Source organism: Gorilla gorilla, chromosome 10 (genome assembly GCF_029281585.2).
Source record: "Gorilla gorilla gorilla isolate KB3781 chromosome 10, NHGRI_mGorGor1-v2.1_pri, whole genome shotgun sequence".
NCBI classification, from domain to species: Eukaryota; Metazoa; Chordata; class Mammalia; order Primates; family Hominidae; genus Gorilla; species Gorilla gorilla.
Window position 1 is genome coordinate 107,013,971 of NC_073234.2, and position 22,417 is coordinate 107,036,387.

The 22,417-nt window shown below is 37.1% G+C and overlaps 1 protein-coding gene across 1 annotated transcript in view; it reads right to left on the bottom strand.

The window, feature by feature from the left end:
• Positions 1–6,642, bottom strand: part of LOC129525965 (T-box transcription factor TBX1-like) — a 363,418-nt gene extending 356,776 nt beyond the window's left edge. The window contains exon 1 of the mRNA XM_055358857.2: positions 6,167–6,642. Within this exon, the coding sequence (XP_055214832.1) occupies positions 6,176–6,628 (453 nt within the window). The 5' untranslated portion in view covers positions 6,629–6,642 and the 3' untranslated portion in view covers positions 6,167–6,175. The remainder of the gene's footprint in view (positions 1–6,166) is intronic.
• Between the last annotated feature and the right edge of the window lie 15,775 nt (positions 6,643–22,417).

A 22,417-nucleotide genomic window follows, 5' to 3' on the forward strand; every position in this document is an offset into this window, starting at 1 on the left:
CTTATCTTTTACTGTCTACATAGCTTTGCATTTTCCAGAATGTCATATAGTTAGAACCACACAGTATGTAACCTTATTAGATTGGATTCTTTCACTTAGCAATATACATTGAAGTTATTGCCATGTCTTTTCATAGTTTGATAGCTATTTTTTTAGCAGTAAATTATAGTCCACTGTCTGGCTGTACCGCAGTTGATTTATCCACTTACCCACTGATGGACATCTTGGTTGCTCCCAAGTTTTGACAATTATAAATGAAGCCAGCATAAACATTACTATGCAGGTTTTTGTGTGGACATAAGTTTTCAATTCATTTGGGTAAATACTAAGGAGTATTGTTGGATTTCATGATAATAAGAGTATGTTTAGTTTTGTAAGAAACTGCTGAACTGTCTTCCAAAGTAGGTATACCATTTTGCTTTCCCACCAGCAGTAAATGAGAGTTTCTATTGCTCTCCATCTTTACCAGCATTTGGTGGTGTCAGTGTTTTGGATTTTGAGCATTAATAGGTGTGTAGTGGTATAGCATTGTTTTAATTTGCAATTTGCTAATGACATATGATGTTGAACATCTTTCCATATGTTTGCTTTCCATCTGTATATCTTCTTGGGTGAGATATCTGTTCAGGTATTTTGCCCATTTTTAAAATCAGGTAGTTTGTTTCCTTATTACTGAATTTTAAGAGTTCTTCATAATTTCATAATTTTTGGATGATATTCCTTTATCAGATGTGTCTTTTGCAAATATTTTCCCTCTGTCTGTGGCTTGTCTTCTCATTCTCTTGATTTCCATTATAGCTTAATGTCTTTTATGTGATAATATGGGTGATAAGAGATGCTATTTTTAAAAAAAGCAACTTACTTGTCTTAACTGTGATCTTTGCAAATTGGTTTTAGGTATGTGAGATATTTGATTGGCAGAAGATAAAGGAATAACAAATTAGGAAGCTTAGTATTTGATTAGCCCCAAAGGTGAACAGATGGAGGGTGGGGAACAAGAAGAAAACGTCTGCAGAAGATGATGAGGAAAAAGATTTGGAGATACAAACATTCTTTTGTGGTAAGATGACCAGAAATCCAATAGTAGGGTGAATTTGACCGAGACAGAGAGAGGATGTCTAAGGAGCTTCTAGGCAACAGATTCATGATAAAGCAATAAAGAGCTCAATGCAATGCAATTGCTGGTGGAATTTATCCATTTAGATCCAGACTCTGTGGGTGGATTGAACATCATTCTTTCCCAGGGCCTGGAGCTTCTGAGAAGAGCCTGACTTGGGCACAAATCCAGCCAAAACTATGAAAAAATACTTCTGTTAAGCCAGAACAAATTAAATTCTGTGACACAATATGTGCACTTATCCTTTACCACCTGTTGATAATTTGTGCCCCAAGATTAATCATGCAAAAGACACTTGAAAAAAAAAAAAAACTCACTCAGTCCTTCTTTCAGTTTCCTGATGTCACCAAGCTCATTACCATCCAAGAAACTTGCATATGCTCTTCCTTGTGATCTGAAAGATCTCCCCTGCTCTGTCTTCTAAATTCCTGTGATTCAATATACTCCTTTTAAAAGGCTTTCTCCATTTCACCCAATTTAAATCCGTGTACTGATGGCTTTACAAAATAAATTCCTAATTAGACACTTATATAAATTGTTCTTATATAAATTCATAATAATTTATGTTTTTTTGTGTTTATATTTGTTGAACAACCTACCTCCTCTACAAGAATATTAAGGTTAGAAATGTAAGATTAGAGTTTGTCTATTTTGTTATAACTGTTTCTCTCTTAGTACATTGACCAGTACGGTGATTAATAAATACCGATTGAACAAATGAATGCCAGTTTATGAATATGCACTGGGCTAATAATCCCATATGGAAGAGGAATAGGAAATTGGTAAAGGCTGTGAGCACAAAGTCGCAAACTTATATGGAAAATTCCTACTAAATTGAAACATAGTCAAGCATGGGTACCTTTCTGCTGTGGGTGCCTTGACGGTTTTATTATAACTTATCTATGCAATTTTTTTTTTAACTTAACAATATCTTTCAGGGCTGCAGACACTAGGTTCACCTTAATTGGTCTGGTTGTAAATTAGTAAGTGCATTAGGTCATTTTTATAATGTACTATCCGAAAGAAGACAGTCTATCTGGTGAAAATAAATTTAATTAATCCCACTAAACAAAATCAGATGATCTCAAAAATAATCATATTTTGAAAGAGGCTTCATTTATACTGAATACATAAATTGCCCTATAAATATCCACTAATTTTCAAAAAAGAATAAAAAGAAAAAACATGAGTACCTATTAAGTTAGATGATTTTTTAATCATGTTTTTTAAAAGAAATAACTGAAGATGTGGAATAAACTTGATCCTTTTTTTTCTTAAATAACCATATACCAAAAATCTGCTTTGAGCACCCTATTGTCATAAGACCCACATTAATTTCTACTAACATTGATGAACAGCCAATAGTAGGTGGGACTAATGGAGCCCTACCTTCTGTAATTAGGGATGCCATCTAACTTTGTTACCGCTTTAGATTAGTTCTTAACTGAAATTGCTTATATGTGACTGTTATCGTTAATGAGAAAGGATATTAAATATGGATTATGGCTTTCATAGTCTAGCTAGCTGGGCATCTTGGACTTAATTCTCCCCATCTGTGACCCTTTACAATACATTAAGCACACCTTTTCAGCAGCAGCCCTATTACAGTTAATCATGCTGAGGAAGAGATTGCACTAAACGTATTATCAAGACACCGACATTAACCAAATGCTAGTCAGATGGGTTAGGGAACAAAGAGCTAAATCTGGGCTCTCGTTTTCAGTGGACTTTGAGCTTTCAAATCAATGGTATCTGAGTCTTTCCATCCACGAATATGGGGATTTCTGGCCTCTCAGATGACACTGACATGTGGCCACAGGTTTTGTTACTAAAACTACAGTATTCAACTCATTTGCTTGTTTAGCAAATTAGATGCAAATTTTGCATTTATTTCTCTGTAATATGTATATTATTTTAGTAAAAAGCAATATGTAGTAAGTACATGGAGTTCCAAGAAAGAACATAAGGGTTTTAGATTCTTCAGGAAAAAAAAAAAAGTCAAATAGTAAGTATAATGATACTCTTAACAACATATGGACTGTGCTGTAGTGGTATTTTTTATTTTTGGAAACTTCATTGCCTCATGTAAACATTATATAGGCGATACAGCCTTATGGTAAGAAAAATGTAAATGTTGATGGGATGTATTAAATGTCTGGGGGAGAATATGCTGCTGAGAGCCTTGAAACATGGAGAGGAAACATGGAACTGGTTCCTGCATCTATCAAAGATGTTTGTTAAGTTGAATTGTTCTTGCTTGCCTTTTATAAAGGAAAGCGGCTAAAGGTCTGAAGGGTGGGGCTGACAGATGGGCTTGCCTTACATCAGAGAGAGCCTGAGATCCAGAAATAAGCTTTTTAACAAAGAACAAATATTCCTACAGTTCTGTGTGGGTCATAGGCCAGAGTGTAAAGAGGAAGTTGATTAAAGGAGACTGCAGATCCGGTGTTATTTAGGACGAAAATAGTACTGAAAAAACGCTGAGCTGTCCACATGTGACTGAGGGCTTCATCAGTTCCTTACTCTTCATTAGAAAATGGTGCATGATCTACTCTATAGAGTAATTTTAGCTCCTCTCAGGGAATCAATTTAAAAATACATTTCGATTTTGCTTTGTGTATTGAAAGCCTTAATATTTGTACAACCTCTCACTTGAAAATTCTACTCCCAGAAATTATGTTTTTAATCATGAATTATTAACCTATATATATATACGCACTCACCATGAGCCAGCCATAGTCTACACATTTTGCATGCATCTAAAGCCTCAATTAATCCACACAGTTACCCTGTAAGATAGTTACAATTACATTTCACACATGAGCACACTGAGATCCAAGATGTTTAAGTAGCTTCCCTAATGTCATACAGCTTTTGGCACACATGGCAGTAAATCCATAGGGTCTGGATAGGGTCTGGTTCTTGACGACTGTACTTTTTTTTTTTTTTTTTTTTTTGTAGATGTTGTCTCGCTCTGTCACCCAGGCTGGATTGCGGTGGCGCGATCTCAGCTCACTGAAACCTCCGCCTCCTGGGCTCAAGCAATTCTCTTGCCTCAGCCTCCCAAGTAGCTGGGATTACAGGCACGCCGCCACACCCCACTAATTTTTGTAGAGACAGGGTTTCACCATGTTGGCCAGGCTGGTCTCAAACTCCTGACCTCAAGTGAACCGCTCACCTCGACCTACCAAAGTGCTGGGATTACAGGCCTGAGCCACCACACCTGGCCGAGGACTGTGCTCTTTAACACTAGGGAATATATCTTCTCACAGGAATGGGAATATCAGGTAACTAATATTGTGAAACCATCTAGATGCAATAATTGGGGATTTGTTAAGAAAGTTAGGGTGTATCTACATAATGGATGACATAAAATATTATTTTATGAAAAAGAAAACAATCATGTTATATTGATTAACCAGAAGAGTTGCCTTAGCCATGGAGCATGGATGCTGAGGAGCAGAATCCCCAACTGACCAGCAAAGGATATGTAACACAAACAAGAAACAGACCTGTGCTGCTTTAAGCTATTGAGATTGTGGGCTGCTTGTTATTGCAGCATAATATCACCCATCCTAATTAATACAATTAATGCTCTAAATACAAGGACAGAGTCTGAAGAAACAAGCAAAGCATAGTGGTGATGATGAATTCTAATCACACAGAGGATTACACTAGGACAGAATAAGGCACAGAAGCACTTCAATTCATTTATCATGACCTCTGAAATGAGACACACACATTTTTAAACACCACCTTTTAACTGTTGCCAATACTTAAGCCTCAATCCCCTTGTCTCAAAATGTGAATAATTTGCTGTGAAAATCAGATAAAACAAAAAACTTCAGGCACTTAGCACAGAGCCTAGCACACAATCATAACTCAAACCCCAGTAGCTTTCATCCATCGTTCGTGGGATGTCCATCTTAGCAACATAACAGAGACACAGGTTGGAGCTAGAGCTGCCATGAGAAGGGATCAAATTTCTATTGTCGGACAAGGACTCATTTGTCTTTATCTTTTAGCCACTTTTAGAGTCTAGGCAGAAGTGGGACGTTGTGGGAGGGCTTGCTCCATACCCCATTTGTTATTTCCGATAAAATGATTATAACCTTTCATATGATCCACATTTCACAAGTAAGGAAGCCAAAGTTTCTTAGACAAAGTCAAAAGCCAGTAATCCACAACCATCAATTTCTTTTTTAAAAAATACAACATGGTGGAACATTTTTATTTGATGTCCGATCTCATCAGCTCAGAGGGAGAGTCATGATAACCTGCCTGAGAGGCTGGGACCCCTAAGAACTCACTGAAAAATCATGAGAAACATCTCTAGTCCACAGAGCTCCACCAGGGTGGCCACAGTTATTTTTGGCCATGAGGAAAGAGAACATGTTGAAGAATAGCCTATCTTTATTTGACTGAATACTCCTACTGTTTGTGTGACATAAGAAAAGATTAAGTTTGCTCTGAGCAATGCGAAATTCTTAGATTCTTGTTGACTTCACTGCTCCATATGACTTGAAACAAACAGAACACCCTATACTAATCATAACAGACTCAGGAAGCCTGAGGAGGGGTGAATATTTTATATTTATATAACCAAAAACAAAGCAGTGGCAAATGGAAACCTATGTTAATAATAAGATAAAATGAATGTCATAATATTAGAATATACCACCTTCTACTAAGTTTAACAAGTGTTACGTGACTTTGAAGAGAAGATGGTAAGGAACAAAATGCTGTTGACAAATTCTGCTATATTACCATCATGCTTCATGAAAGCTGTTTTATAGAGTTTTCATTTTTTGCTGAATATTAATGAGACAAATATTTTTGGAATAGATTTGCTCCAGAAATATTGGGATAGATTCCTTAGATATCTAGGAGAAGAAATAAGAGATCAATATCAATTCATTCCCATCTACTAAAAAACATGTTTTCTTACTTCTCAAGGGGTCCTCTTAACAACTGTTTTGAACTTAGTAGCTTGAGCCTCTTTAAAACAGAATGAACTCTGCTACTGAGAATTTAAGATTATATCCCTACCTTGTTTATTTATAAAGCAGATCCCAGATAGTCATAGTGAGAGGTGACAGCATGCTGGCAGTCGTCGCAGCCCTCGCTCGCTCTTGGCGCCTCCTCGGCCTGGGCGCCCACTCTGGCCGCGCCTGAGGAGCCCTTCAGCCCGCCGCTGCACTGTGGGAGCCTCTTCCTGGAATGGCCGAGGCCGGAGCCAGCTCCCTCAGCCTGCGGGGAAGTGCGGAGGGAGAGGCACGGGCGGGAACCGGAGCTGCGCGCCGCCCTTGCGGGCCAGCTAGAGTTCCGGGTTGGCGTAGGCTTGGCGGTCCCCGCCTCCCTGGGCAATGAGGGGCTTAGCACCCGGGCCAGCAGCTGAGGAGGGTGCGCTGGGTCCCCCAGCAGTGCCAGCCCACCGGCGCTGCGCTCGATTTCTCGCGGGGCCTTAGCTGCCTCCCCGCGGGGCAGGGCTCCGGACCTGCAGCCCGCCATGCCTGAGCCTCTTCCCCACTACCCCCACCCCGCCGTGGGCGCCTGCGCGCCAGAGCCTCCCCGAGGATCGCTGCCCCCTGCTCCAGGGCGCCTGGTCCCATCGACCGCCCAAGGGCTGAGGAGTGCAGGGGCACAGCGCAGGACTGGCAGGCAGCTCCATCTGCCGCCCCAGGTGCGGGATCCACTGGGTGAAGCTATCTGGGCTCCTGAGTCTAATGGGGACTTGGAGAACCTTTATGTCTAGCTATGGGATTGTAAATACACCAATCAGCACTCTGTATCTAGCTCAAGGTTTGTAAACACACCAATCAGCACCCTGTGTCTAGCTCAGGGTTTGTGGATGCACCAATCCGCACTCTGTATCTAGCTAATCTAGTGGGGACTTGGGGAATCTTTATGTCTAGCTAAGGGGTTGTGAATACACCAATCCGCACTCTGTATCTAGCTCAAGGTTTGTAAATGCACCAATCAGCACTCTGTGTCTAGCTCAGGGTTTGTAAATACACTAATCAGCACTCTGTATCTAGCTAATCTAGTGGGGACATGGAGAACTTTTGTGTCTAGCTCAGGGATTGTAAACGCACCAATCAGCACCCTGTCAAAAGGGACCCATCATTTATCTGTAAAATAGACCAATTGGCTCTGTAAAATGGACCAATCAGCACGATGTGGGTGGGGCCAGATAACAGAATAAAAGCAGGCGGCCAGAGCCAGCAGTGGCAACCAGCTGGGGTCCCCTTCTGTCTTGTGGAAGCTTTGTTCTTTCAGTCTGCAATAAATCTGCTGCTTGTTCTTTGGGTTCACACTGCCTTTCTGAGCTGTAAGGTAGTGAAGGTCTCATCACGAAGGTCTACAATTTCACTCCTGAAGTCATCGAGACCAGGAACCTACAGGGAGGAACGAACAACTCCAGACAGGCCGCCTTAAGAGCTATAATTCTCACCGCGAAGGTCTGCAGCTTCACTCCTGAGCCAGTGAGACCACGAACCCGGGAGGAACGAACAACTCCAGACGGGCCACCTTAAAAGCTGTAACACGCACCGCCAAGGTCCGAGCCAGCGAGACCACGAACCAACCAGAAGGAAGAAACTCCGAACACATCCAAACATCAGAAGGAACAAACTCCAGACACGTCGCCTTTAAGAATTGTAACACTCACTGCGAGGGTCCGCGGCTTCATTCTTGAAGTCAGTGAGATCAAGAACCCACCAATTCCGGACACAATAGTACATTTTTTAAAAAGTTTATATACAAAGAAATAAAATTATTTGTAAAAAAGTAAAAACTTAGATATTAAAGTTATTGTGAAAGATGACACGTTACTTGTTATTGTGTATTTTTACACTAAAATTGGATTTAATTTTTATTTCTAATTCCGATATTACTACAGATCTAGCGCTTATTTACTACAGAAAACAGACATTTGAATTGAAACGTGCTTTCTGAATTTAAGTATTTTTACACTAAAATTGGATTTAATTTTTATTTCTAATTCCGATATTACTACAGATCTAGCGCTTATTTACTACAGAAAACAGACATTTGAATTCAAACGTGCTTTCTGAATTTAAGTGTGTTTATGAGCAGCACATTTAGAGTCTCATTGGTGTATTTAAAAGTATAGATTCTTTCCATCTAGAATTTAAAATAATTCAATATTTTTCTATGTCCTGAAAATTCCAAACTTTACTCCTTAAAACCCTTGAAATCCAAAAAATTACAAGTTGCTGAAAAAGGGGTCTCTTAAAATATTATAGTATTGCCTAATTCCTATTTTTATCTCTCTTATGCTGTGGGGCAGATTTTCTCCTATGAATTTGATCCTTAAGTTAATCAACCTACTATATACATACATATGCACACACATATATACTTACAATGTAGACGTATGTATCACCTAGCTCTAATTATTCTATTTCAATAATATTTTTTAGGAAGCAGAACAAAAAGCTAATCATTACTCCCAGGTATTACTTGTTTCTGCATGCCACTGTTTTCTAATCTTTGAGAGAGCCTCAAATTTATATAATTCTGTCCAGTTTCTGTTTGCAATATTAACAAGAATTCTTTCTCTTTCTACTTAATGTATATATTTAAAAAAAAAAATCCATGCAGATTTTGGTTAAAATGCCATTTTAGACAAAGCAATAGAAGTCCTTCCTTTATTTTACTCATATCATTCTAAAAAGGTTAGCAAACTAATTACCTAAGAGAACTTGCAAACTTTAAGCTTTCTTAAAACTTAAAGCAAACTTTAATTTTGAGTTCACGGATTATATTGTGAACCACTTATTTAAATAAAAGTGTTTATATTTTTCCTAATAGAGTATCGCTTCTGACACTGAAAATGTTAATAATTGGTACACAGCTTTTAAAGCTTATTTGAAACAAAACACACTGATATAGTTTGCATGTGTGTGCCTGCCCACATCTTATGTCAAAATGTAATCCCTGATGTTGGAGGTGGGGCTTGGTGGGAGGTGATTGGCTCATGGAGGTGGTTTCTCATGAATGGTTTAGCACCATCCTCTTGGGTGCCCTCCTCTCAATAGTGAGTTCTCGAGAGACTTGTTATTTAAAAGTGTGTGGCACTTCCCCTCTCTCTCTCTTGCTCCTGCTCTGGCCATGTGATGTGACTGTTGCCCCTTCGCCTTCCACCATGACTGTGTCTTGAGGCATCCCCAGAAGCTAAGCTGATGCCAGCATCTTGTTTTCTGTGCAGCCTGTAGAACGATGAGCCAATTAAACCTCTTTTCTTCATAAATTACCCAGTCTCAGGTATTTCTTTACAGCAATTTGATAATAGACTAATAGATGCACAAATGTGTGTATGAACCATAGGCAAACACAAGATTTCCATGAAGTAAATATTTTCAAATGAAAAATTATGCCTAGCGTTTTTTATTTGCACCCATATATTTTATGTCATATAGAAAGTATGAAAGATAACACAGAGATGAAACTGCAGTCACACAGTTAAAAACATGTAATTCTAGTCTGAAAATTTTTCCTCTTGGTCACAGTATATTCAAAAATAATACCAAAAAGATTAAAACTATCTTCAAGATGGCCAATTTCCAAGGGATTTTTTTTTTTTGAGAATTTTGGAGTTCTTGTCAATTGATCTGAAATAATTCTAAAGGCCCTCTATATTCCAATTTCTCCTTTCCCTGTTCCAACAGGGTGCTATGTACATAATTATGCAGTATTGCAATTACCCATTCTAATATCGATTTGATGTACTATATTGAAAACTTCATAAGCTAGAAATATATTTTAATTGTGCTTTTACTCAGTGGTGTATTTATAATAAATGGGTTGCTATAGTAACATTATTTGATAGCTGGAGCAGATAATTTTTTAACAACCTCCCATTTGACAAAATTATTTTCAGTAATAGTGCAACAAATGTATTTTATCTGTAAACTAAAATTTGTGCTTACCAACCAAAAATACTACACCTCAAAGTTTGCACTCTACTTTAAGAACAAATACAAATTCCAAGTGGCCCCATAGGATAAGAAGATTGTGGTAACTCAAGTTCCGTTTTTCATCTATATAATATGCTACCTTTGTTTGCTTAGAAACAGCTGTTTAAATGAAGGAATATTTATATATTATAAAAGCTGGACAGTAGTTGCAACATTGGTTTCAAATATTTATACTAACAAGATATTGGGGTAGGTAGAGTACTTTATGACTAATTTTACTTACAATTGCCAGTATATAGCGATAATAAAAAGAAGACTGACTTTTGGTTGCGTTTATGATTGTCTTCAAATTCTCTATGAACAACACACCCCCTAATTGCCTGCACCTGGGACAGACCATTCCTTACACCCTGACCTTGGCACACCTTGTATTGCTTTTATTCCCAGTGTCTAGACTGTGTCTTCTATATCATATAGGCTAAATAATTTTTTTATGAATGGGTTATTAAGAAGTACCCTTATGCTTGTTATTTTATTTTTTCATAGACTTTTGGGAAATACTATTCGGCACAAGAATAACTAGAATATGGCTCTGGTTCTTGATATGATTGTTCTCTGTTACAACTAAAAGCCACAAAACCACGCGCTTTACTTCTCATAGTTTAAGAATCAAAAGGGCATCTGACACCAAGTGAGAATCACTTCTTACTGTAGTTTGTACAGCAGGCTTGGGCATCCCCCCAAATATATTTCAAAATGAAAACAAATAAGATACTTATATTATACCATTAGCAGACTATCCAAAATGCGGTGCACATGGAACACACGTGAATTCCCTTCTGCTTGATTTATGATGCCGGCCACTTGGAAGAGCAAAGAGAGATAAAGGAGGTAAGAAGTCATCACATTACTATTACCAGACTTAACTAGTATTAGACTTAACCAGTCTAACTAAAATTAAAATAGTTTTTATTCATGTCATTGGAATAGTGAAGACTCATAAAAAATGTATTGTTATCTATATTCTCTTGTTGACTGCAGAAAAAAAATAAAAAAAAAACCTTAAGCATTTACTGCCAGATTGGTAACATGTTTCACTGCATATTTCTTCATACCTGTTTTATAATATAAAAGCAAAACTGCTATTTTGAGCTTTCCCATGTCAGTTTGAACATTTTCTATTCCTTATAGTATTTAAGGTTTAAATCAAGAATAAGAAGTGTAGTCCGAAATTTTTCAGGATTTAAGACTATAATGAAAAGTATATTCGGATGCTATCTATTTTTTTCTCAGCAGAATACCGTGCCTCAATTTGATTTGTATATCATAGAGTGTATTCAGCAGAAAAAGAGAGGGTTACCAACAGACAGTTAATATTGCAGAATTTTTTAAATAAACATTAAGGTGGCTGCAATTATTTACTCTTTCAAGCAGCTGTCTTTTAACTAATGTTAAATAAATATTGATTAATAAACACAGCATGTACGTTTCTAGCAGAATCTCTGCAGACAGCTTAAATCATTCCCATTCATTTTTCCAGGGCCCTGGATAGGCATTGGCCTTCCACACTGAGTCTGGGCTTGGCCATGTGACTAGGTTTGGTTAATGGGATAGTAGCAAATGTGTCACAAGCTAAAAATTGCAAACTTTTTGTGTGTGCATTGACTATTGGTCTCCCTTGCTGCTTTGGTAAAACTGTCATCATCACTATATCAAGAAGCCCAGGCAAGCATGCTGGCTAATGAGAGATCAAGACCCTGTCATCCCAGACACTTCTGCTGCCCTGATCAACAGCCTGCTAACTGCCAGTATACGAGCTACCACCTGACTCCCCAGCTAGACACAGGTACATAACAGAGCCTGGCAGAGACCAGCCAGGCCTGCTTAGACCAGAAAAACTGTCTAGCTGACCCACAGAACTGTGGGCTAAATAAAATGATTGTTGTTGTTTTATTTGACTAAGTTTGGAAGTAGTTTGTTCCACAGTAAATCTAACAAATACATTTTTAGAAAATTTCCAAACACACAGACAATACTGGTGGAGCCAGCAATTTCATTCAAAGAGGAATTTGTTTCAAACTTAAGAATATTGACTATATAGGCACAAGATGTCTTTGTACAAGCACCTCTAATTGCTGTCCTTTTTCTAGTAAAACTACAGATACCACACCCTTTTTGGCAATATGATGAATGCAATGATGGTCAAAAGCTACCAACAGTCTTTGGGAAAATGAGCAGCATGAAACACGGATGTAATAGGAAACATCTATTGAATGTTTATTAAGTGCTGGGCATTAAACTAAGTACTTCTCATTCATTATTACCTAATTTATCTTTTTAAATATGTTGTATTTTTAATCTCCATTTTAAAGACAAAAAATATACAGAATGACTAACTTATTAGCCCAAGGTTACCCAACTAATAAGTTGATGAATCAGGCTTCAAAAGCATGTTTGACTCAAAAGGCATTTAAATATTTCTCAATCTGCAAAACATCTCACAGGTGTTACAAAGACTTAAGACTACTAGAGTTTAAAGATACTTTAGAAATATCTAACACCGCTTTTAAAAACGAGGAAGCAATGATCTAAAGAAAATAAATTCAAGATTTCACAGCAAGAGAGAGGCATAGTGGGAAGAATCTGCATTACAGGAAATTAGAGTCTTCAGTTCTAACATGGTTAAGTATAATTCCTGGAGAGTGATAGTGGATTGATGGCAGGTGAGGGTGGCAAGGATCTAGAAACTATCCCATCGAAATTTTTGAGGCTGGCAGGTGAGTGTGGCAAGGATATAGAAACTATCCCATCGAAATTTTTCAGGCTGGCAGCTGCCAATTTCCCTGTTAATACACCAGCATCACATGATTGTTTAGCTATGGAAAGCTCAAATTTCTTGGTTTTCTAACTTAAGAAATTTTCAAGGAGACAATTACATGAGCAGTTCCCTAAATATAGCAATATACTTTCTCTCATTTCCTTATTTGGGATAAAAACACCACTGGTATTTTGACTTGCAAGGCTAAGGCAAATTCAAACAAGATTCTCTTTAATCAATTCAATAAGACCTAGAGCCAGAATTAATTATTTTTAAAGGAAACACCTGAAAAGACTCTTAGTGTTCAGGAAAATGAAATGTCAGTAACAATGTTTCGGCAGAAGAATGTCTCCTATTAAAGAGTGTATGTAAGCTGTTCCTTATCTGACTTTCAATCACCTATCCTAGATTTCTGCCTTACCTCTGATTTTGTGTGTCCTTAACTTTTTTTATAATTGCATGGTCCCTATTTACAATATTATGTTGGGTAGTATAATTTCACTCAAACAGGTAGAAGAATTGCGTGATTTAGGAATTTCAACATTTAAAATGGAATTTTATTTCTGATCTTACCCACGACTTATATTATTTTGCATGCTGTGTTGAATATACCACGACTAAGGCATTGCTGGAATCAGAAGGTTACATTGTCTTTGGAACCATAAATATGTGACAACACCTTATGCTTAGGTACTGGGGAATCAAGTGTTAACCAACCACATTTATTCAGACTTTGGTTTGCTAAACTTATCAATCCCTTTAACAGTGAGAACTTCCATTATATAAAATAATGTGGCTTGCCCCACCCTGCCCCCTCCATTCTCTATTCCTTCAACTTTGTTCCATTTTTCTCTGTAGTACTATCGCCATCAGATATAAAACATACTTATTTAGTTGCTAATTGTTATCTCATGTAAATTCCATGAGGTCAGTGACACTTTCTATCACTGTTGTATCCTCAATGCCCAAAATGGTGCCTGACACACAGTAAGTGCTCAACAAATATTATTTGAATGGGTGCATTAATCCTCTTTCCGCCTTTTCTATTTATAGAAAATATTGCAAAATTAGCCTTTTAAACTTCAGTTTCTGGAATAATCTGTTAAAAGTGTGAACTGTATTCCTCAGCTACCACTGGGTAGTCAAATTATCATCTTCTTATCTCTCGCCCCTCCACACTTATTTCTGGGGTTTCCCATGATATATGTTATGTGCAGTGTCTACTATATATATTTTCTACTATATGTATCTACTACGTATATGTCTACCATATGTATCTTCTATTGTTTTTTCTTTCCTATTTCCTTCCCTTTCCTTCCTTTCTTTTATTTTTCCCTCACTCCCACCTTTCTTTCTCCTTCCCTCTAGTCTCCCTTTAATCTCAGCTATTGCCTTTGGTACCCACAGACAAGCTGCTACTACTAGGTGTTGCTATTTCTCCAGGTTCCTGCAATTCTCAGAATGGCCCTAGGTTCTCAAGACAACAACTTAGGCTTTATCTGGGCTTTTGGATGACTTCTCTACTTGAAGACATCTAGTGCACCAATTCAAATAGAATCCTTGTAGTTTTGATTGATGTTCTTATCATGTATCTTCAATCTAAGCAAGGGACACAATATAGGCTGACAAACTCCCACTGAATTTTCTCCTAAACTCCTGGGAGACAGTAGGCAGCAAATGAATATCAGTTTCTATCCGGAATCTAGAATGGAATTACAGTTTATTAGTGTGGATCTAAAAGGGATTTAATTATTATTCATTACAGTTTCCTAATTTAATGTATGAGAAAACTAACCCATAAGAGGCCAAGAGAGAAGCTTAAAGTCAGTGAGTAGTAGGAACAATGGTAGTTGAGACTAAATAAGGCAAAGTATGCATGAAGGGACAGCGATTTTGAAATATTAATCAATGTATGTCTGCATGTGTGTGTTTCTGTTTTTTGGAGTTTTCTTCTACCCTAGGCTCTTCCTCTATTTAGACAACACATACATTCAACAATTATTTGACACAGAAAGGAAATTACATAGCAGAAACAAAAATGGAGAAAATTTATAGCTTTTGTGTTTTAAAAGCATAAAGTCTAGGCTTGGAAAATGGAAGATGTGTGTTCTTAGGCAAGATGTGTGGGGGAATGTGCAAAGAATAAGAGAACAGGTCACCTCTCCTAAAACTAGGAAGATGTCTTTGGTTGCACAAGAAAGTTGAGAGACAGAAGAGAACTGGCCTAAGGGGAGGTCAGTGGGGCCTGAAATGAAGGAATAAGAGCTGGTGGGACCACACGAACAGGAGGAAAGTGAGTGTCCAGAGATGTAGGAGCACTGTTTGCCCCTCCTACCTTAGCACCTCCATGAGAAGAAATGCTTCCAATTCTCAATAGACAGTAAAAGTGTTTGGGCTCAGAAACCACTTTGTCTGTCCTTTCTATTGACATCTAGATTTAACTGTAGACTTTGACCACTGACCACTATGAGTTATGGTCATCCTTGATTCTTTTCTTCACCTGAATATCTACATGAAACCCTTTGGCAAACGTATCAGGTCTCTTTCATAAGCTCACCTCCACACCTGTCTACATCCCTCCACTTTGTGCTTCAATTACTTTGGTGCAATCCACCCTCATATCTTACCTGGAATCCTACAATAGCCTCCTCACTAGTTTCCCAGTGGCCTACTTTTTCTTTTGTTCTTCTAAAATCTATGCTTTATGTAGCAGCCACAGTGATTGAAAAAATCAAAATGTAAAGCAGATTACTTCACTGCCTCCCATGGCTTTTCCTATCCTCACAGTAACATCTAACTGTGGGATCCTGGCTTATCAAACTCTCTTTAGTCTAGCCCAATTTCCTTATCCCATACTCCCTGTCATCCTGGACTTTTCGATTCTTCAAAAATTTCAAGCTCTTCACATGTTGGGTGGTTTTTGTCTAACTCTTCCGTCTCAAAATGCACTTTCCTCTAATCTTCCCATAGCTACTTCCTTTTTATCATTCAGATCTCAGCTCAAATGTTCAGAATGGCCTTTCCTGATCACTAGATTTAAAGTAGTCAGTCATCCTCCATCACAAAGTTCAGTCCTTTATACTGATACATATTATGGTTTATTGTTCGCTTGTGGTCTTTCTTCTTCATTCGTGGAGTTGTAAACTCCATGAGAGCAGATAACCTTTTTTTTTTTTTTCTTTTTCAGTGCTAAGTCTCCATGCCTGGGATAATGTCTTGTAGACATAGAAGACAGAAGACAGTCAATTTGAGAGTGGATGGTGAAGGAATAGGTGGCTGAATCTTTGCACATTGTTAGGATATCATCTGGCTCATTATTTTCAGTGTCTCTGGACACTGATAAGCACTTTCTAAGAACGCTGCTGGAAGGGTAGGAGAGGTTTGGAGGGGATCTCCTCTCATTATACCATTCCCCCATACACAGTACACACATGTATTAACTGATATCAAAAGAAAGCAGCTGAAGATCTGCTTCCAGATGTCTCAGTGGGGAAACACAGTCCCAATGCAGAATAAAGACCCCATTGAGCATAGGTACAGCCCAATAAATGGTAGTTACTTTTCCCCCCAAAGACTTTTTTTTAAATCAGTTGTAGGGTCACAAGAAATGAGCAGGAAGTATAGAGTTTCCATATACCCCTTCCCCTGCCAACCTCCTCCACTACCAACATCCTCATTAGAGAGGTACATTTGTTACAACTGACGAACCTACATTGACACATCATTACCACCCAAAGTCCATAGTTTACATTACGGCTCACTCTTAGGTTTGTACATTCTATGGGTTTGGACAAATATATGGACTACATATATCCACCATTGCAGTATCGCACAGGATAGTTTCACTGCCCTAAAAATCTCCCTTGCTCCACTTTTTTTGCCTTTCCTCCTAACCTCAGGTAACCACTGATCCTTTTACTATCTCCACAGTTTTGCCTTTCCCAGAATGTCATATAGTTGGAAACATAGAGTATGTAGACATTTTCAGATTGGCTTCTTTCATTTAGCAATAATGCATTGAAGTTTCTTCCTTGTCTTTCCATGGCTTTATAAAGTTATAGAGTTATAACTCATTTATTTTTAGTACTGAATAACAGCTCCTTGTTTTGATGTACCACAGTTTATGTATCCATTCATCTTCTGAAGGACATCTTGCTTGCTTCCAGCAATTATAAATAAACATCCATATGCAGGTTTTTATGTGTATAGTTGCCTTTTTAAATTTGTTTTTGAATTATTTGCTTAAACTCAGAGGCAAAAACATATAATCCCTCACATTTTGGAGTTAGACAACTTCTGCCCAGTGCTGCCAATTATTGGTCATATAATCTCAAGCAATTTATTTTTTCTTTTTTGACTTTGCATGATCAAGCATCTGCATAAGGAAGAAACTAGAACCGTGGTTAAGAAGGTTTTTCTGAAATTAGAAGAAGTAATGCTTAAAAAGTAATGACGGGTGTCATGTATGATCACTGGCTAGAACAGTTATAAGAAGTTATCATGAATGATAAAAATTACCACTAAAAATAGTTATCAGTAATGCTAACATTAGCATTGTTATTAATTACTAATATTAAAATTATTTTAATGCTAATAGTTGTTACAAATGATAATAGCTATTAATTGTTATAGTTAACATTAATGATAATATTTGTAAGTCCTTAAGATGTGCTAGTCAACATTCTCAGTGCTGTCCATGTAGTAACTCTTCACTCTTACTGTAAGTGGTTGGTTCTATGTATTATACAGGTGAGGAAATTAAGACCCAAAGAGTCTAAGTAACTTCTCTAAAGTTCTAAAACTAGTAATTTGCCAGAGCTGGAATTTGAATCTGCCTCTAAAATCTGTGCTTTTAGCAGAGAATATAATTCATAATAAATATTAAATTAGTTTTAAACCCTATTGTATCATTTACTTATTTATTTATTCCTTTGGACATTTTTAAGTGTATGTATAACCTTTTTATATAGCTTTTGTCATATTTAGTACCAGGAAATATCTTTTTAATATCACAACAAAATATCAAGTATAAAATGGCAGTGTCTATTTGAAGTCTTTAGTTACTTAAAACTAGAAAGAAGTAAGGCTTTTTTGGGGGAGTGGGGAGTAGCTTAAATCTAAACGCTTGATAATCATGTGAGCAATGTAAGCTACATAAGTAGCTAGGCTCCCTCAGTTCTGCCATCCAAGAACAAAGCTTAATGTCACTGGTAATTGTAAAACTGCCGTTTTCATTTTAGAGTATAATTTTTGATCTGTGCATTGGTATCTTCTAAATCTGAGAATCCCGATGATCACAGAAGTGAGAGAAGTTAAGCTGTAGCTGCAATATCTCGCCAAATTAATTCTCTTTCACAGATTTAGGCTCAGTGGCCTCTGTGAAGAGCATGTTGTGTCCGGTATTTGTCTCATTATTTTCAAATTGTGCTTTAGAAAATGCATCTGGGCATTTTGTGGCTCCTCACGAAGGGAAAAGATATAATTTGCTGGGCTGATGTGACACAGTGGGAAGATGGACCACATTCTCTATCAATTTCAAAGGATGATGGCAATAAAGCTTTTTATGAGCTTCAGCTATGCTGCACTGCAATGATCAGCTTCCATCCTAGTAAAGAATATTGTTACACATGGTTCTAATCAAAAATAAAGCTACAGGCAGTTCAAGGTCGGAGTGGAGATGGGGTTTACAGAAGAGAAGAGAGACATCTTTCCGAATTTCATAACATTTAAAATATAAAACCCTAGAAATTAGAAAACCTTTTCTAATTTTCTAATTTCTTTTCTAAAGAATAAGAGCCTTTTCTTATTCTTTATTCAATAGAGTAATCAGGCATACAGACATTTAATGTACCTCCAGATTTTGGCTGATTTTCCAGGATATGCTAGCTTCAAATAGTCAAATATTCTTTCTAGTTGTCTCCATCCATTTTAACCACGTTGATTTTTGTTCCAAAAATGTGCTGTATACCTCGTACACACAGTTAAAAAAGATTAAGATGTATTTGGTTTATAATCATCACTATTTTGTTTCTAACAGAAGATCAAGCATATATATATATATATATATATATATATATGCCCATCTTTATAATGTGAAACTGAAGACTCAGAATGTGAATAGTATTTGCCTTTTTGAATATGGTTCTTTGAAAATACAGACAGGCCTCAAAGACACTGGACAGTGGGAGGGATAAAGGTATTTCAGTCTGCAACACGTTGGAAGAAGTAAAAATATGATTCTTAAATTATGCATTATTTCTTTTAATGCAATGAAAGATAACATGTAGTATGCAGAAATTAACAAAACAGGAAAGAAAATGACATTTTACATGATGATTATTCCTTTACAAATATGGAAAATATTTTTCAACATTTGAGACACATGAAAATATACTTTATCTCTATCTAAGGAAATGTTTGTGTAGTTACCTATCTTTTGGTTTTCAAACATTAGTGTGCTAATAACAACTTGAGATATTGGTTTAAAATGTAGATTTCTGAGTTTGGTTCTAGGATATCTGACCTGCTAGGTCTGGGGGAGGGCCTTAGGATTTTGCCTTTTTAGCAAGTACCCTTGACCCTGCTTAGGGAAATACTACCCATATCTATATTTTCCACCTGTGAAAAGAAAACTCACTTTCACAGAACACCTATTGTGTGTCACTTTTACAAATGATTTGTATTTTTACTCTTTACGCCAGTCTTTTGAGTTAAGTATTATTATACACATTTTATTGACAGGCTAATTGAGGTGGAAGGAAGATGTTTCTCATGATTACAACTTACAACAATTACAGAGTGGACTTCAAATTCAAACAGAGTTTGATGAGTCCAAAGACCCTGATCTTTCCTACGTACTATCTATCATGATAAAGACACATTTAAAATCAAAACTAAAATTAAAGCTTTTTTCCTACTTTGGAGAGAAAAACATTAAAGAATAAAACAAAATGTGAAGAGAATTACAATATTTTTAAAGGTTTCTTCTAAATTCTCATCAGAAAATCACAAACCATTGCAAGGAAAAGATTAAGCATTACATTAAGAGAGTAGTTTAAAATGAGAAAACAAATTACATTTTCTGTAAGTTGGTGCAGAAGTAATTGCAGTTTTTGCCATTAGTTTTAACGGCAAAAGAAAAGAAGGAAAAGAAAACCAAGAAAAGAAGAGTAAACTCAATGCCACAACCACTCGGAACTTAATTCTGCCAATAGCTATATGAAGTTAAAACAGGATCCCAAGCTCCAGAAAATAGCACAGCCCAGCAGATATTTTGATTTCAGCCTGATGAGACACTGAGCAGAGAATCTGCCTCAGCCATTGGCTAGACTTCTGACCTGTGAAACCATGAGAGAATATGTCTGAATTGTTTTAAACCTCTATGTCTTCTTTGTAATTTGTAACACATGAAATAAAAAAAAAAAACAAATACAAGTACCTACTATATGCCAATGCTAATATAAGCACAAGAGCACAGAAATGAATGTGATAGACCAAAATCTTTGCTGTAGTGGACCTAAGATTGTAATGGAGTGAAGGTAACAATACAATTGTGAGACAGAATAAAGGTATACATAGGTATTCAAGAGTGGCAAGAAGTGCTACAAAGAAAGTAAAACAGGATGAGCTGGATATTGGTTTGGTGGGGACTGGGAACTTTATCACAATAAGAGCAGGAGGAGGCCAAGAAGGGGAAAGGAAGAGGAAGGTGGAAATTTTTGTAACTAGTTAGAAAGCCAAAAAAAATCGACCTGATGTTTTTAATAAATTAGTAGAACAGAGGAAATTGAACTTTAAAGCTTTAGCCAAAGTGATCGGAGAACAACTGTCTGAAGAGATAAGAGATGTACCAAAGACAAAATGATGAAAAGAAAGCAGCACATAAAGACTGGAGTTTGGATCTTATTATAAACCCTTTGAAGAGTTGTAGACTGGAGGAACGGTGTTTATCTGAGTTACAGTTTGAAACGATGTCTCAGTGGAGAATGAATTGAAGGGGTCAGGTGTCAGGGGCAAGTGTGGAATCATCCAAGTGGAATACTGTTCATTGCAAAGATTTTGCCATCACTCAGAAAAGATCGCGAAGGATTAGATTGAAGAGATAATCACCAGGCTTGGAAGAGGGATTCCACCTAATGTTGTCATAAATCACATATCATAGACTCTTTCTTTCATAATTTACAGTACAGAAATTTTTCTCTAGGGTATTTCCAAATCCAAATAATGCAGAATTTTATCACAATAAGAGCAGGAGGAGGGCAAGATGGGGAAAGGAAGAGGAAGGTGGAAATTTCGGTAACTGGTTAGAAAGCCAAAATTTGACCTGATGTTTTTAATAAATTAGTAGATCACGGGAAATTGGGCTTTAAAGTTTTACGTGCTTAAAATATTTCTAAAGATTATCCAAAGCCACATTCAAAGCCTGGTAATCATTTTTTTTTTTCCTAACGATAGATCACAAGAATTCAGTTAACATTTTTTGTTTTGCCAAGGACATAAATGTTGAAACTATACTGTGAATCCTGCTTAGTTCAAAATTAATTTATTACAATCAGTATAAGTGTTAGACTCTAACAATTGGAGGCTCATTAACATATATTCTTCTTTATTACATGGACAGCGTTCTACAATGAAAAAAATGTAGATATGGCATATATTTAAATGTGAGCCTTTTCCTCTACATATCAATCTCTCAGACTAATAGTAAAAAATAACAATTTGCACAGAAAAGTAAACCTAAGAAATTTTCTTCAGAATTAATTAACTACAACATGCAAAATTTAATACATGCTTTCAAATAAAATTCCCAGCTTTAATTAGTCCCAGAGAGAGAGAGAGAGAGAGATTATAATGGAGTAGGATAAAATTTTCTTCTCTCACTCGTTGTTTTCGTCTATCTTTCTATTTTCATCCCCTGGGAAAGCTGAATTTAAAAATTAGAAAAAAAAATATAATCGCACATTTAGAACATCAGTGATATCATGAACTTTAAAAGAATTTGAGGGCTGGGCGCGGTGGCTCACGCCTGTAATCCCAGCACTTTGGGAGGCCGAGGCGGGCGGATCACGAGGTCAGGAGATCGAGACCATCCTGGCTAACACGGTGAAACACCGTCTCTACTAAAAATACAAAAAATTAGCCGAGCGTGGTGGCGGGCGCCTGTAGTCCCAGCTACTCGGGAGGCTGAGGCAGGAGAATGGCGTGAACCCGGGAGGTGGAGCTTGCAGTGAGCCGAGATCTCGCCACTGCACTCCAGCCTGGGCGACAAAGCAAGACTCCATCTCAAAAAAAAAAAAAAAAAAGAATTTGAGTTTTACACAATCAAATCAACATTCTTAATCTTGCAGCTAGTTAGTCTGCTTTCCATTAGACCACAAATATGGGGATCCCTAATCTTTGAGAATATTAATGTTACATTGGCCATTGAAGAGAACTTTTGTTTTTAATGCCTAAGATTCTGACCAGTTTTAGTGAAATTCTTAACAAAGTTAAGTTTGCCCTGTTCTGAATTGAAGATTAGTTTAGGCAAACGTCTTATTC